Raw genomic sequence first — 16,767 nt, 5'->3', positions numbered from 1 at the left:
TGTGCATTGGGCGAGAGGCAGGAATACTCTCTGGACAGGCCGCCAATCTATTGCAGACTCACACACTCATACCAATGGGAAATTAGAGTCTCCAATCGGCATACCTGCATGTCTTTGCACTGTCAGAGGAAACCAGAGTACCCGGAGGAAACCCACGTGGAGAACATGCAAACTGCACACAGAAAGGCCCCAAGACGAGATCGAACCCACAACCGTCTTGCTGTGAGGCGACAGTGCTACCCACTGCACCACCGCGTCGCCTGGATTCTCAGTTAAAGGACTTAATCTTAGTTTTATATTCAGCTAAATTGAACAGAATCAGCTCTGCGATAGATTTGTGACCTGTCCAGGGTGTATTCCTGCCTCTCACTCAATGCACACTGGGATAGGCTCCAGCACCCCCTGCGACCCGAACCAGGATAAGCAGGTATAGATGATGGATAGATGGATGGATGGACAAAATCAGTGGGTTTTCATTCTTTGCCATAATTTACATAACTTGAGTAATTTGTTCTACCATTTTCATGTAAGAATTTAATCTTTAAAGTAATTAAAAGATTACAAAAGTTTACACTGATGTTAACAGTCTGCAGTATGAAGGCTGTAGCATGTTTGATGATGCAAATGAAAGCCAGTTATATTGTGGCTGTAGATTGTGTAAGCCAGCAGTGTGCAGGTGATAGCATTTGTGTAAACAAACAGCATGGGTCAGTAGAACAAACTGTTGATGATGTCATATATATGCAGAAGGGAAGGGCATGAATATGCATGTTGTGGGCGTGTTTAAAGACCAGCCATAACCAGTAACCATGACCAATATTGTTAACCACAGTGGTTCAGAAGGAGTGGTAGTGACCAGAATCAGTCTGGTTAATCACAGTGATTTAAAAGAAGCGGTAGTGACCGGAACCAGTCTTGTTTACCGCAGCGGTGCAGGAGGAGAGGCAGCGGGGGAAGGACCGAGGTGTTAGCGAGGTGGACTTTGGCTGCAGCGCTAACGAGGACATGCCCGTAGGGAAGATCTTGGAGGCCGAGCTGGCTGTGGAGCCGAAGACTGAAACCTACATCGAGGGCAACCTGGGGGTCCCTTCCAGCTCGGTGAGTTCCCACTGCTCCGCCCATACCCTAACCTCCTGCCCTGCCCACACCCCTGCAATATGGAAGATTCCATAGCATATCCATGTGTATGTAAAGGTACGGGATGATGCTTTGTCTGTTCAGATCTGCAGCAGAGATGAGATCCTAGAGGAACTGAGAGAGACAGAGGGAGAGGGAGTTGCTTGGCTTTTTTTTTGTTTTTGAAAGAAGCAGGAAGAGAAAAGTGAAGGAGGAAGAAGTAATCCCATGTGAAAAAAATAAAGTATGCGTAAATATACATAAGGTTTGTGTAAATTACAGTGAGTGATGTTTGGAGAAAAGCCATATTTTTCCTGGATTTGGCTCTGTACTCCATAATTTTAGATTTGTAATTAAACAATTCAAGTTGTTAAAGTGTAGTTTCTTAGCTTTTATGAAATGATATTTTGGTAACAATTTATTTGACACTTCACTTATAATGCCTTCCTAACAATGTCATAAGTACTGTATGACTTGTGTTATTATGTGTCATAAGTCATTATAAGAAATTTAGACTGTCAACACAGTGTTTTGTCATATACATTTTTGAGTGTTATGACAAAATATTGTGATGTAATGTTACTAGTGTCATTTGGCTCTGCACGCCATAATTTTAGATTTCTAAACAAACAATTCAGATTTGGGTAAAGTGTAAGGGTATTTTTATACATTTTAGTCCACCATGTAGAAATTACAGTACATGCTTAGTCCCCCATTTCAGGGCACCAAAAGGTTTGGGACATACAGTGGGCTCCAGAATTATTGGCACCCTTAATAAAAATGAAGAAAAAACGCTGCATATAATAAATGACACATAATAATCTGTCACGGAACAGGTAGGTGGGACCCAAACGCAGAGTAAAAAAAAAAAACACAAACTCAAAAATGGAAAATTAACAAAGACTTTACTTACACAACAGGGAACAAAAACCAGGAAACCAAAAGGCCACGCAGGGCACTTCCAAAAAAAAAAAAACACAAAACAGAAAACTCAAAATTCAAAACACACACAGAGCAGAACACGGGCAGGACAGAAACCAGGCAGGAACGAACAGGCAAAAATACACAGGCGGAAACAGTCAGAAACACACAAGCAGGACCAAAGCGGGCAGATACATACAGTCAGAAACAAACACATGAAACGCAAGGAACCAGCACCCGAGTCAGGAAACAAAGAACTTAAATTGACAAGGGTAACAAGACACAGGTGAACTCAAAGAACAATCAAACCAGAAAGGGAGGGGATAACAAGACACAGGTGGGAACAATAATAGAATAATGAAAACCAATAATACAAATAACTGAGGGAGGGAGAACGAACCGAAACACAAAACTGAAGTGCCGCCATCTGTCGGCCAAAAGGGGAAAAACAGAAACAGAAAATACAGAACCATGACAATAATCTATATGGTATGGTCAAACATATGGGAAAACTATATACTTTTATTTCAATACATTTACTCTCATGCCTCAAAGTTTTTTTATTAAGTAATCTATTTTTTTCTGAAAACCATAGGTGCAATAATTATTGGCACCCCTAACAATTATTTATTAAGTAAAATTAAGTAAAATCAAACAACATGAAATTGGCAATACAATTTTACTTAATTTAGTTAATCTCAGTCTATTAACTAAATTAAGTCTAATCAAGGAACTATATTGTGTCATTCCATCACTTCCAGTTTCACTAGAGAATAAAAATGAAGTAACAAGCATACAAAATCCCTTTGTCATCCATCAGCATTGGAAAAGCCAAATAACTGTAAATTCAGAAGAGACCGATAGTAATTTACCGTTACAAGTCTGGTAATGGGTACAAAAAAAGACATAAACGGTTACCATTTAGCACTGTAAGGGCAATAATAAAAAGGTGTAAAACTTATGGAATGGTTGCAAATTAGCCAGGAAGAGGAAGCAAGTGCATGGTGTCCCCATGGACGGTGAGGAAGATGGTGAGGGAGGCCATTAATAACCTAAGGATCACTGTTTAAGAATTGCAGAGACTGGTTTGTTTCTTGCGGTCAACAAGTCTAAAAAAAACATAAAATGGTACCTCCATACCAGCTAACTCTTTGGAAGGGTGGCACGAAGACAGCCCTTACTGAGCACAATAAACAAAACCAAGAATCTGGAGCTTGCCAAACTTCATTGGAATTATGACTGGAACAGAGTGCTATTGTCAGATGAGACCAAAAAAACGTTTTGGCCATACACACCATCGACATGTTTGTGTCATGGTTCTGTGTTTTCCTGTCTGTGTTTCCTTGTTGGGCCGCCAGATGGCGGCACTTCTGTTTTGTGTCCTGTTTAATTGTATTATTGTTTTCTATTATCCAATTATTGTTTGCTGGTTGTCTTGTTTTCCCTTCCCTCTCTGTGGCCTGATTGTTCATTGTGCCCTCCTGTGTCTCGTCTGTCGTGGCCTATTTAAGTTTCCCGTCTCCTGAACTCAGTGCTGGATCCTTGGTGGTTTGGTTGTGTTTCTGCTCATGTTCCTACCCTGTTCTGTTTCCACGTGCTTTTTGGATTTTCTTTGTTCTATGTTTCTGAAGTTTTTCCTGAAGTTGCCCTGCGAGGCATTTTGTTCCCTTTGTTCCCTTTGTTCCCCTTTTGTTTACTAAAATCTTTTGTTCTTACCTTTTTTTGGATTTTGAGTTTTTCCCCCTCCGCATTTGGGTCCTAACCCTCCACCGCACCGTGACAGTTTGGCGGCAAAAGAGGAATGCATACAGGAGAAGCACCTCATACCTACTGTCACATATGGAGGTTGATAGTTTGGAGATGTTTTGCTGGAAGTGGTCCTGGGGCACTATTTTAGATCAATGGCACAATGAAATCAACAAAGTACCAGGACATTCTGGCAGAAAGTTTGGTTGTCTCTGCTAACATTACATTACATTCATTTGGCAGACGCTTTTATCCAAAGCGACGTACAAAAGTGCATTTTCATGATCGTAGACAACTGCTGAACACGGGTTCAGTAAGGTACAATTACTTATTTTGTACAGCTATTTCTAGCCGAGAACAATGAACACTATCCTGGTCTAACATCTGCAAAGCCAAACTAGGCAGAAGAATAAGCTACAGTATTAGGACAAATACAATTTACCAAGAAGTTCAGGGATGGGGCAACATGTAACAAGTGACAGGAAAAAGGGTTTTTTTTATTTATTTATTTTTTTAAATATATATACGGCGTGGTGGTGGTTATTCTAGGTATAGTCTGAAGAGATGAGTCTTCAGGCCACGGCGGAAGATGGATAGTGAGGGGGAGGTTCGGAGAGGGAAGGGGAGTTCGTTCCACCACTGGGGAGCTAGGGTGGAGAAGCTCTGTGATCCCTTTGGGCGGGTGGAAGGGGTTACAAGACGCCCTGCTGCCGCAGAGCGGAGTGGTCGAGCAGGCACATAGAATTGAGTCATGTCCTGCAAGTAGATGGGGGCTGTCCTGTTGGCGGCAGTGTAGGCAAGGGTCAGAGCTTTGAATCGGATCCTGGCAGCGACCGGTAGCCAGTGAAGTGATCGCAGCAGAGGAGTGACGTGGGAGAATTTGGGGAGGTTGTAGATGAGCCGGGCAGCGGCATTCTGAATCATCTGTAGTGGCTGTATGGCACAAGCTGGCAGGTTTGCAAGGAGAGAGTTGCAGTAATCAAGGCGAGAGGTCACCGTAGCCTGGACGAGTAGCTGGGTGGAGTGCGTCATCAGGTATGGTCGAATCCTCCTGATGTTGTATAGGAGGAATCTGCAGGACCTTGATGTTGCCTTGATGTGCTCCTTGAGGTCCAGTTGGTCATCCAGGACCACCCCCAAGCTCTTGGCAGAGTGAGAGGCAGTCACTGTGGTGCCATCAACCGTGATTGAGAGTTCACGAAGCAAGGAGGTCTTGTACGGGAAGAAGAGCAGCTCAGTTTTGTTGAGGTTGAGCTTCAGATGGTGGCTGGCCATCCAGGTGGAGATGTCAGCCAGGCAGGAAGAGATCTTATCATTGACCTGTGTGGCCGAGGGGGGGAAAGAAAAGAAGAGTTGTGTGTCATCTGCATAACAATGATAGGAAAAACCATGTGAATTAATGACTGAACCAAGAGATCTGGTGTATAAGGAGAACAGCAAAGGACCCAATACAGATCCCTGCGGCACTCCCGTAATAAGTGGATGAGAAGCAGAGGCAGACCCCTTCCAGGTGACCTGGTAGGTTCTATCTGCAAGATAGGAAGCGAACCAAGACAGGGCAGTCCCGGCAATTCCCATCCCAGCCAAGGTGGAGAGGAGTATTTTATGGTTGACCGTGTCAAAAGCTGCAGACAGGTCAAGAAGGATCAGGACAGAGGAAAGGCGTGAGGCTCTTGCAGTGGCAAGTGCCTCCGTCACAGCTAGGAGTGCAGTCTCTGTTGAGTGCCCAGATCGGAAGCCAGACTGGTGAGGGTCTAGCAGGTTGTTTTGATGGAGAAAAGAGGTTAATTGTTTAAGAACTGCTCGTTCAAGGGTTTTGGACAGAAGGGTAGAAGGGATACGGGTCGATAATTTGTTACATCGGAGGGGTCTAAGGTGGGTTTTTTGAGTAGTGGGGTAACACGAGCCATCTTAAAAACAGAGGGAACATGACCAGAGGAGAGAGAGGAATTAACAATGGAAGACAGATAGGGAAGGAGCTCGCTGGAGATGGATTGGAGATGCTAAGAAGCTAGGACTTAGTCATAGGTAAATTGTCCAGCAGGACAATGACTCCAAGCATACATCAAAATCTAAACAGAAATGCTTAAGTGGAATCAACATCCATGTTTTCCAATGGCCATCTCAGTCTCCAGACTTAAATTCCATCAAAAACCTGTGGTCTGAACTGAAGAGGGGGGTCCATAAGTGCAAATCCAAAGATATCAATGATTCTGAAAAGTTATTTTATTTATTTTACTTTTTTTATTTAACCTTTATTTACCCAGGGTAGGTTCACTGAGCATGGATGCTCTTTTGCAGGAACACTCTGCTTCACACTCATACACATTCACACCTGGGAGCTGCCCAGTACAAGCACAATCCTCTATTTTTGGTATTAAACCAGGGGTGCCAATAATTGTGGAACCTGTTTTTTGGGGAAATATTTTTATTTATTTAAAAAATTTAAGACTTTGGTTGATTACAATGAATCATTAATAAGATAAGAGACTTTATTTTCCGGAAAGAAATTTGTCTTGAACACATACAGTATCTGTTGTTAAAATACGAATAACATAGTGCATACATACGGTACATACACAGGCTGTCACCCATACACATACACACACACAATATCTACAGTACATACACAGATTGACATCAACCAACAAATTGCACACTGCCCATTGTACAACACCCCTGTAGTCATCATAATGGTGTATATAATATGTGCAATAAGAGTAAAGCAGCCTCATCAACATAACGTCATCATAAAGTATACATGTGTACAGTTACAATTTAAATTTAAATTTAGGTTGAGCTCATAGGACTTGTTGTAACTATCCCTTACAATAATCAGCACTCCCTTGACTTCTTGAGTGGCGGTAGGGGTAATCACTTCATTGGGGTCATCAGTTGGGCAACCTCCTTCTCTGGTGTTTCGTTGATAAGCCCACGACACCTCCAGAGGGCTCAACGGCGACATCTGGCGTACCAGGTGTGCCCCTCTCTGCTTTTACCCCTTCCTATAGGTTGATGGTCACTTTGCAACCCAGATTGGGTCCTTTCTCTTCAACCAAAGCCAGTTGCTGCTACACTCGGCAGCCTCCGACAATGACCTGGTGGCTTTCCATAGGGCCCGCCCTCAAACTCCCATCTCTTTCAGGAGCCTGGTGATTGATTTGGCCACAGAACCTCTGCAACCAACCTCCACTGGGAACACTCATGCTCTCCAGCCCCGCTGCACTGCTCCAGCTGCCTATGTGGGCGTATTTCAACCTTATCCGTTCATACGCTTCATCCACTGCAGCCTCCCAAGGCACAGTTAGCTCCACAATGCATATGGATCTCTGTGAGGTAGACCACAAGACCAGGTCCAGCCTGAGATTTGTTGTCATGATCTCTGGCAGAAAGATGAGCTTCTGGTCTAGATCCACCTGCATCTTCCAGTCACGGGCTGTGTCCAGCAGGCTTGATTCTCTCCTTGTAGTTGGAAGCTTTGGGAGTTGTCCTGCTGGTACGAAGGCAGTGGTGTTAGAGAAGCCAGTTGTTTGGGGAGACAGGGCGTTGGGAACAGTTCTCCTTTGCTCTATGATACTTGCCAGTTGCCGGAGAACCTGATTGTGTCTCCAGGTATAGCGACCTTGGGAAAGACTGGTTTTGCAGCTGGTAAGGATGTGCCTTAGAGTTGCTGGTGTTTTTCAGAGCGGACATGATGGATCTTCTCCAAACCACTGTTTTAGGTTCTTGGGAGTGGGAAGCACATCATAGGTAGCTCTGATGATGAAGCTAATTCTGCCTGCTTCCATCTCCCACAGATCCTTCCAGGTGAGTTTGCGGTGCTCCAGGTTTTCCCATGTTGTCCATTGGCCCTGTTTGACCTGTGAGACTGCCCTTGCACCTCGCGTTGCCTCCTTTTGCTGGCGGACCTCAGCAACTACCAGCTTTCATCGCTGGGCTGATGTTGCTTTGTGCCAAGTGGGATGACTTGTCACGAGACCAAAACCACCCCTCCCATGCTGCACCTGACCTACAATGTCTCCGTTCCTGAGAGCAGATTTTGCTTGCTTTACAGCCTCAGACGGGGTCCACTTCCTCCCAGTTGTCAGCCTGGGAGCAGTTGCTCGTATCCCAATGTCTTGAGACTCAACTAGGGTCATGTCCAGCCTCACCTTGGTGCACTTGTATTCTTCAGTGAGGCTAGAGACAGGCAGTTCCAATGCACTATTCCCATACAAGCCGATACTGCTGAGGCAACGCGGAGGTCCAAGCCATTCTTTATGTAGGAGTTGATTGTCCTCTTCATCTTCTCAACTTTGGTGATGGGAATCTCATAGACTGTCAGAGGCCACATCAGACGTGGAAGCAGTCCAAACTGCAGGCACCACAGTTTCAGCTAGCCAGGGAGTAAGGTCTTGTCTATGCTGACTAGTCCTTTGATGGTTTCTTCCCTGATCTGGATGCTCTGGTCTGTGTCTTTGAGGCTTGCATTGTACTACCGCCCCAAGCTCTTGACAGGCACTTCCGACACCTTTGGAATGGGTATGTCGTCGATGTGGAATCTCTGGTCTGTAAGTTTCCCTTTAACAATAGATATGCTCCTGGATTTGCTGGGTTTAAACCTCATTTATGCCCACTTTATGTTTGACTGAAGCTTTTCCAGCAGTCGCTTTGTACATGCGACAGTTGAAGTCAGGGTGGTCCTGTCGTCCACGTAAGCACTAATGGGAGGATGGTCGCTCTCCATTCTTCAGGCGTTCTTCTCCTACAACCCGTCTGGATGCTTGGATGATTAGTTTCATTGCCATGGTGAAGGTAGAGGGGAGATGGTGCAGCCTACCATTATTCCTACTTTCAAAGATTGCCATGCTGTAGTGTACTCTGTTGTTGTGAGACAGAACTGCAGATCTTGGAAGTAGTTTCTGACCAGGTTTGTCATGGTCATTAGCACATGGAAGAAATCAAAGGCTGTCCAGAGGAGGGAGTGTGAGATGGATCCAAAAGCATTGGCTAGGTCAAGGAATAAGACATGCAGATTTCTTCCTTCCTTTTTTGCAGCTTGAATCTGGTGTCATATCATGCTTGTATGTTCTAAGCATCCTGGAGAGCCTGGTATACCGGCTTTCTGCACCGACATGTCAATCAGATTGTTCTGTTTCAGGTAAGTTGTCATCCTTTGAGCAATGATGCTAAAGAAGATCTTTCCTTCAACATTCAAGAGATTGATTTGCCGGAATTGTTCGATGTTTCAGGCATCCTTTTCCTTAGGGATTAATACCCCCCAATGCCATACTTTTGGGATAGTTTGTTTCTTCCATGCCACCTTCATTTGTTTCCAGAGAAATCTCAGGACATCTGGAGTGTTCTTATACAGCCTGTATGGAACTCTGTTTGGTCCTGGAGCTGAAGCCATCCTCGCTCCATCTTGGAGGGCTGTCATTCAGCTGGTGTTCTGGTTGAGGGATGGATGGCATACCTGGAGGTATGACTCTCTGCTCCTGTCTCTGATCATCGGTGTGTGTGGTTTTCAAGTGGTCCTCAAGATCCCTCTTCGACATTTTAAGTGATCCAGATTTTTATTTTGTGAAGAGTCCTTTCACAAATCTAAAGGGATCCTGGTAGAAAGATGTTCATGCCTTCTCCTTCTTCTTGCGTCGAATTCTGAGGTTTTCTGCCCTCCGCAGTGTTGCCAGGTGATCTTTTATGTCCTTTTGTAAGAGATTGATTCCCACTCTCCCCTCCAGTGATGCCTTCCTCCACTGTTTCTTCAAGTTCCTTCTCTCCCTAACAAGGCGTTCAATTTCATGTTGCCTTCTAGACTTTAGAGGGGGTGTTGTTGCTTTCTTCCCTGCTTCTTTTGTACCAAACCTTTCTACCCCATAGCTGTAGATCAGGTCACTCATTCTTTCCAGCTTCTTCTCTGCTGATCCCCGCAGCCCATCCAGAACCCAGGTCCGTATTGACTGTTGTCCACTCATCTTTGTTGCTGGACTTCGGCCACTTCACTTGCGGTTTGTGGCCTTGCATCTTCTTCTCTGTAGCAGGCTGCATCTGTCTGGGTTCCAGATCATATGTGCTTGAATTAATCTCATCGGCCAATGGGGTATTGATGCTCAGCAGACTTTGGGTTGTGTCCTGCTGCTGTGCTTCACTCGACTGACTCAAGAGATAATGATCAATGCGAGGTCCCGGCCTCAGTTCCTTCAAGCACTGCTTTCGGCCTTGATGTATTCTTAGGCCTCTGAGAGATGTTATCTTGGACCAACCACAGCTACATATTCGGAGCAGTTGTCCAGAAGCTGATGTTCAGGTGCTGTGCCGATTATCTGATTCGTTGTCAAGTTCATGCCAAGGTCGGTTACTGGGTTGTCAGCCGATGAGTCTTCTTCTGCCCCCGCTCTCGCAGACTCAGGGGGTATTTTCCTTCTTGGATTTTTCGTAGCCATGAGGGGTGACTCCTATGCACCTATCAAAGTGACGGAGCCTGCCGTCATGAATAGCTAGTCCGTGACAGCCCCGTTGGGGTCTTTCCCTCCTGTCAGCTGTCTTTCCTCGCCGTCACATGGTCTTTCCCAAGTTGTCAGCTGCACTTTCACAGCAGTCACTGGATTTATCCAGTTTATCAGTTGAGCTCATGGGACTTGTTGTAACTATCCCTTACAATAAATTAAAAGCAGCGTTACAGGGGTTAGCTTCTGGCTAACTTGCCATTTAGGGCTTTGATGGACAGGGGGACAAAGGAGTTCTTAAAGCGGTTGAGCCTGCACTGGGGGACTCTGAAGTGTCTGCCTAAGGGAAGAAGCTGGTACTCAGGGTGGAGGACATGGGTGGGGTCTGAAATAATTTTTTGGGCCTGTCTGATTGTTTCATCAAAGACAGCCTGGAGTGTGGGATGCTGCCTGACTCCCATGATTTTTATGGCTCTCTGTGTTAGCCAGGTAATCTGGGCTTTCAACTGTACACTGAGGTTTCCGAACTAGGCTGAGATGCCATACCGCAGGATGCTCTCAACTACAGCATGGTAGAAAAGAAGCAACACTTTCTAGTTGACACCAAAGACCCTCAGCCTACGCTGTTGGAGTCTAGTGCAGACATTTTCTACCTGAACACTCCATGTCAGTTTGTTGTCGATGTGTATGCCCAGGTATCTGTAAGAGTCAACCTGGGCTATGTTCTGGTCATGGATAACCACTGGTGAGTGGTCTCCAATGGATTTGGGGTCGAACATCATCTCCTCTGTTTTCTTAATTTTGAGGGTGAGGAAGTGTTGGTCGCTCCACTGGACAAAGTTCTGAATCTCATGTTTGTATACAACTGTATCTGATGTGTCAGACATGAGACCCAGGATAGCTGTGTCATCAGAAAACTTAATCCTGTAATTGTTAGCTGCATGTGCATTCATTGGTGTACAGGGTGAACAGGACTGGGGAACTAACGCACCCCTGAGGGGCACCGGTGCTGATGGTCAAGGGTTCAGACAAGGTCCTGTTCACCCTGACCTGCTGGATGCGGTTGGTCAGAAATGAGTGGTACCACTTAATAATGAAGGGGTTGACATTCATCTGCTGCAGTGTTTTCAGGAGAACATGAGGCTGCAGGGTATTAAAGGCTGAAATGAATCTACAAACAACAGTCTAGCATAGGCCCTAGGATTCTCACGGTGTTTAGTCACTAAGTGTACTATACTGTTTGTAAAATAGGGTTAGAATTCGAAGGACCATGTAAATGTATTAAATTTAGGTGCTGGTTTCTGACCAGTAGTAAGCTCCACAGGTTGTCTGATTAGAACAAAGCAAGATACAAGATATCCGCTGTTCAGGAGATTTATTGAAGTCCTTTACACCCACATCACCACTCAATAATTTCTTGGTTGCTATCTTCTATAGCCATGTTACTGTGCCTGTAAGCGTACATTGGGTTTCTATCTGTGTGTGTATGTAGTTCTATAATAAATAAAAGGAAATACAACATGTATGTAATAAACATGTAACTGAGAGAACTAGGATAGCTAAACACGTAAATAGTAAATAAGGTAGCCATGCAACATGAGCTAAGTAAGGCTTTACATGAACCAAAAGGTACTTAACAATAGTAAGTAATAGCACTTAGCAACATATCAGCATACACAGATTACAGGTATCAATTAGATATTACATAGTGCTAACTAAACAGTAATTTCCATGTTAGAATGCTAATCGCGATGCTAACAGTAATTATGCATTACATCACAACCAAATAAAGATAGTGTTAAAGTGGCAATCTCAAAGATTTTCATTAAAATAAACGTTTGTTAAGTCACTATATATCGCTGAATTAGGTAACATAATGGTGATTGAGCCTATTATTATATTCATTTATATTGTTATTATTATTATAATTATAATAATTTATGATTAAAGACCTGGGTGTCTGTGGCGACATTTCCGGAAAAAAAAATCACAAGCGGCGCACAGTGTGAGCGGTGTAGGCTACTGTTTTTCCGGTGTCTGCTAGCGTTACAATAACAGAGAAAGGGGGGGGGGGGGGCGTTATGGAACCCTAAAAAGTGTTTTGTGTTACATGAGAGGTCATATTATTTGTTGATGCAGATTTCGTATTACATTTGATGACAATGTAAGGCTACTAAATTACATAGCTATTTGCACAGCTAACGCCAGCTACCGGACCGTATCAAGAATGGCAACATTAGTTTAGACAACGTTGTGCACAGTAGTCATCTCTCATAACAGGTAACGTTGGTTTAGCTAGCTAGCTAGCTAATGTAATTAACATAATCTAATATCAGCTAACAATTAGAAAAAAGCGCTAGCTAATGCCACTGACCAGTACCGACCTCGCAAACGTCTCTCGAATGCAATGCTACCTTGTTGCAACGTTGCAATGTGGCTAACTAAAGGCCAGTTCAGATCAATGATTTGCAACGAGACTGGATGCAACTTGCAAAATTCCAAGACGTTTGATTGTAAATGTTCTAAAAACTGCACTTGGTGATTTGACAAGGTTGGTCTTTTGAGACCCTAGGCAAAGGCTTCTGACGCTCTGCAACTAACAGCTCCAATTTACTAATAGTTCACACCGCTGCAATTTTCTCTGCAACATTCTAAAACTGTTTCGTCTCGTTGCTAATCATTGATCTGAACTGGCCTTAACGTTACCGTTATTTACATTGCCATCAAGTTCATCAATATATTATAATGATCGGAATAAAGCCGTCTTTACACAGAGCAGGGTATAGGTAGAGCAGAGCCGGGTCTGATTTCTGTGTAAAGAAAGAAAACGAAATAAAAGAATACAGCAGTATGGATTAGCGTTGTTATTATTTTATTACGCTTCCTTATATGTTCCTTCAGCCTTTATGCCCTTTTTGATGAAATCTCCTTTGTTTTTGTTTTATTCTTCTTGTTCTGATTGCTAATTTAACACCCAGCTCAGCTTTATTCTTGAACAGTTTAGCTAGCAAAACCAGAAACACCAGGGGTAACATTTTGCAAGGCAGTTGTTTCAAAAATACCACACAACAATCATTCACGAAAAAGACTGCTTATTGTGCACGAGATACATAATTGCACGAGCCACAGCGAATCCCGCAAATTCTTCTCTGCAGTGTAAAGATGTTCATACCGGGCAAAAGGTGGATAAAGAACGTTTGCAGAAATTGATCATCACTAATTCTACCCCAGGTTTGCTACGGCATTTTAACCCGGCTCGGCAGTGTAAAGACATCTTGAGTTAGCCTAATGTTAGACAACGAATGAGTATGTACATAACGTTACTTTTATAACAACCGTTTTTTATTCAGTAAATAGTAAGTGTTATAGTTGGCGTGCCAACTGACTGACGTCACACAGGCGACACTGGTTGGATCCGGTTGGATCTATGGGAAGTGAGGTCCAAAAACACACCTGCAATTACCGCTTCTCGCCATTGGCACCGCCATAGAGAACGAAACTGAAATCTTCGAGATTGTCACTTTAATATTAACTTTACGAAAATTAATTATCCAATCAATGTTTCTGTGCATGGCACGTCATGAGAATGTTGAAGTTTCACCTGTTTATTCATATCATGTTGGTATTTTAAGTATAGGGCCATATAATGCTAATCCAATTTGTGAAAAAAAATAAGTTTTTTAAATTTATACGTAGTGGAGCTAACTGAGGATATGGCTTTTCTGACTGCACACCCTGTAGAAATTAGTCCGTTTGTGTGTGCGTCAATGATCACACTGACTTGGAACAAACCGCCGGTTTATTAAGAATATAAAACCCGTGTGAGCAAAGCCGACGTGGAGTGAGTCTACTTGCATGACCAAACTAGAGGGAACTAGAGCACATTGATTGGCCTAGCCTAAACACACATACAGGTACGGTGGCTCATAATGAACAAACATAGCCAAATGATCTACACCCCCTTCCTTTAGCTCACACCTCCTATATAAAACAAAATAGCACTGGGTAAATATCAACATTACCGAACATTTCTTCTTACCATGTTGTTTTCCGATTTTCGGTAAACAACCCAATAATGATATTCTTGGTTAAACTTAAGATTATCCAACAGCAAATCAAGGTGGATGAACATATCACTTTAACAGGTAGGCCTATTCATAAGGCATACCCGGTATAGAATTAATTGTGATCAATTTCCACAGACGCGCTTTTGCCTTTCATCTACGATCATTTTTGCACTGCAGAGAAAAGTCAGTGGATATGCTGCTACAGTTGCCTATATATTGTGTGACAAAAACAAATTAACATTAGACCTTTGTTTCAATAAGAACAAAATAATTCACCCATATGTTGCCTATATCCTTTTTACTGGGCTTCCGAGAAGTCCCAGACTATGGCTTATATGTCCCGATTGATGCTCTTTATTTTATCTTTTGTAGTCTATATGTACGTATTTATTGAAACTATCACAAGGTCTCGTCTTGACTCTTAAAGAGATTCGCAGATTATCTTTAGTAGGTATAGCTTCCTCTTCTGCAATATTAGATTGATGTAAAATGATTATGACAACACGTGTTATATTAAAACGTCATTCATAAGGTCCAAAAACACACCTGCAATTAGGCTACCGCTTCTTGCCATTGGTACCGCCAAAGAGAACGAAACGGAAATCTTTGAGATTGCCACTTTAAGTTGCACCAAATATATTGTACATCAAACAATATGTAAAGAAGTAAAATGACTTACATTTTACTGTATGCACAACTTAACACTGACGACCAAATGCACAACAGAAAAGGAGCTACAGGGGTGACTTCTTCACATTCAGCATTAACACATTATGGAGAAAAACTAACATGTGCTTTCTTGCGGTCCTAACAACTACAAAGCCCCTTCCTGGAAGTGGCCAAATATGTGCCTGACTAAATGTCCATTAGGGGCACTATAACTAAATACAGATGAGTAAGCTGGCCTTTTGTACACTGTTGGTTGCATCATCAGTGCCTCTCTGGTGTGTATATGCGAACTGATAGGGATCTAGCTGTGGGCCTACATCCAGCTGTTAGTTTGCTCACCATGAGCTGCTCCATACACTTCATCACAACAGAGGTTAGAGCAATGGGTCTAAAATCATTATTCTCCTGTGGACAGGGTTTCTTAGGGACAGGTGTGTTGATTGCCTTTTTCCATTGTGTTGGTACAGTGTGAGAATGTAGGGACCTCTGGAAGATGAGGCGCCAGGCAGGTGTCAATTCATCTGCACATGTTCTTAATACAAAAGCAGAGATACCATCTGGACCTGTGGCCTTGTTGACATTAATTTGCTTAAGGGCCTTGTTGACAAATTTAGGGTCAATCTCTGGCCTGTCAACATCATCAATAGCAATACCATCAAACACCATGTCACATTCAGCAGAGAAATCATAATTGTCAAACCGCTTATAAAAACCATTAAGCTCATTAGCTTTAGCCAGTTCACCTACAAAATGCAAAGATTTCTTTGTGGGTTTCATGTTGGTGCCTGTTTTCATCGAGTCCCATAGTTTTTTAGAGTTCATAGTCTGCAGGTTTTCCTCTATCGCCTCCCTATGGTGTTCCCTTGCTTCTTTGAGCCTCTGGTTCAGCTCCTTTTGTACATTTTTTAGTTGTAAGTGGTCATTGGTCTTAAATGCCTGCTTTTTTCTGTTAATACAGTCCTTCACCTCCTTTGTGATGTAAGTTTTGTTGTTTTGGGATCACAGTGTCAACACAGAATTTTAGGTAATGTTCTGTGGCATTGTCCAGGATCAGCTCTCCAGAGAAGGTACAGTCTATGCATAGAAAGCAACCTTTCAGTGTTTCTATGCTGTCATCTGTCCATGCATTGATAGATTTAACCAGGGGTTTACTGCTATTTAGGGCTGTCTTGTATGTGGGGATCAGGTAAACAGTGTTATGGTCAGAATTAGACAGGGGTGGTTTAGCTATGGCTGTGTATGCATGTTTTACATTACCATAGAACTTGTCTAAAGTCGTATTCTTCCTGGTATCACATTTAATATATTGTTCAAAACCTGGCAATGCAGTGTTTAAGTTGCAGTGATTAAGATCTCCCATAATGAAAATCGGGGCGTTTGGGGTGCGCTGTAGTTGTTCATGAACACAGTCTGCCACCTGTGTCGCAGCCCTCGAGGCATTGCCATTGGGGGGTACATAAACAGAGCAGATGAGGATATTACCAAAATCTCTGGGTAGATAGAACGGCCTGAGACTCACACATAACAGTTCTACATCAGGGTTACAGATTTTCTCCCAGACTGTGTGCTGTCTGCACCGCTTGTCATTTATGTACAAGCAAAGCCCACCCTGTTTTCTTTTCCCTGACAGCTCGCTTCTGTCAGATTGAATGTGTGAGAAGACAGTCAGGGATCTCTGGGTATAACCAAGTCTCGGTGACAAGCATGATACAGGACTCAAGGTACTCAAAGCATGCCCTTGTTAGGAGTCAGAGTTTGTTCATCTCAGTCCTGAGCGACCTTTCGTTACTCAGGATCATAGATGGCATGGGCAGTCGATT

At 43.3% G+C, this 16,767-nt stretch overlaps 1 protein-coding gene and 1 long non-coding RNA gene across 2 annotated transcripts in view; one reads left to right on the top strand and one right to left on the bottom strand.

Moving 5' to 3' along the window:
* LOC135233773 (uncharacterized) overlaps positions 1–16,767 on the bottom strand; it is a 392,830-nt gene that overhangs the window by 139,562 nt on the left and 236,501 nt on the right. The window lies entirely within an intron of this gene.
* Positions 1–16,767, top strand: part of LOC135233683 (retinoic acid receptor RXR-alpha-A-like) — a 58,893-nt gene that overhangs the window by 4,911 nt on the left and 37,215 nt on the right. The window contains exon 4 of the mRNA XM_064297486.1: positions 929–1,098. Coding sequence (XP_064153556.1) covers positions 929–1,098 — 170 coding nt within the window. The remainder of the gene's footprint in view (positions 1–928; positions 1,099–16,767) is intronic.

Source organism: Anguilla rostrata, chromosome 10 (assembly GCF_018555375.3).
Source record: "Anguilla rostrata isolate EN2019 chromosome 10, ASM1855537v3, whole genome shotgun sequence".
Taxonomy (NCBI): domain Eukaryota; kingdom Metazoa; phylum Chordata; class Actinopteri; order Anguilliformes; family Anguillidae; genus Anguilla; species Anguilla rostrata.
This window is presented reverse-complemented; position numbering and strand designations above follow the sequence as displayed.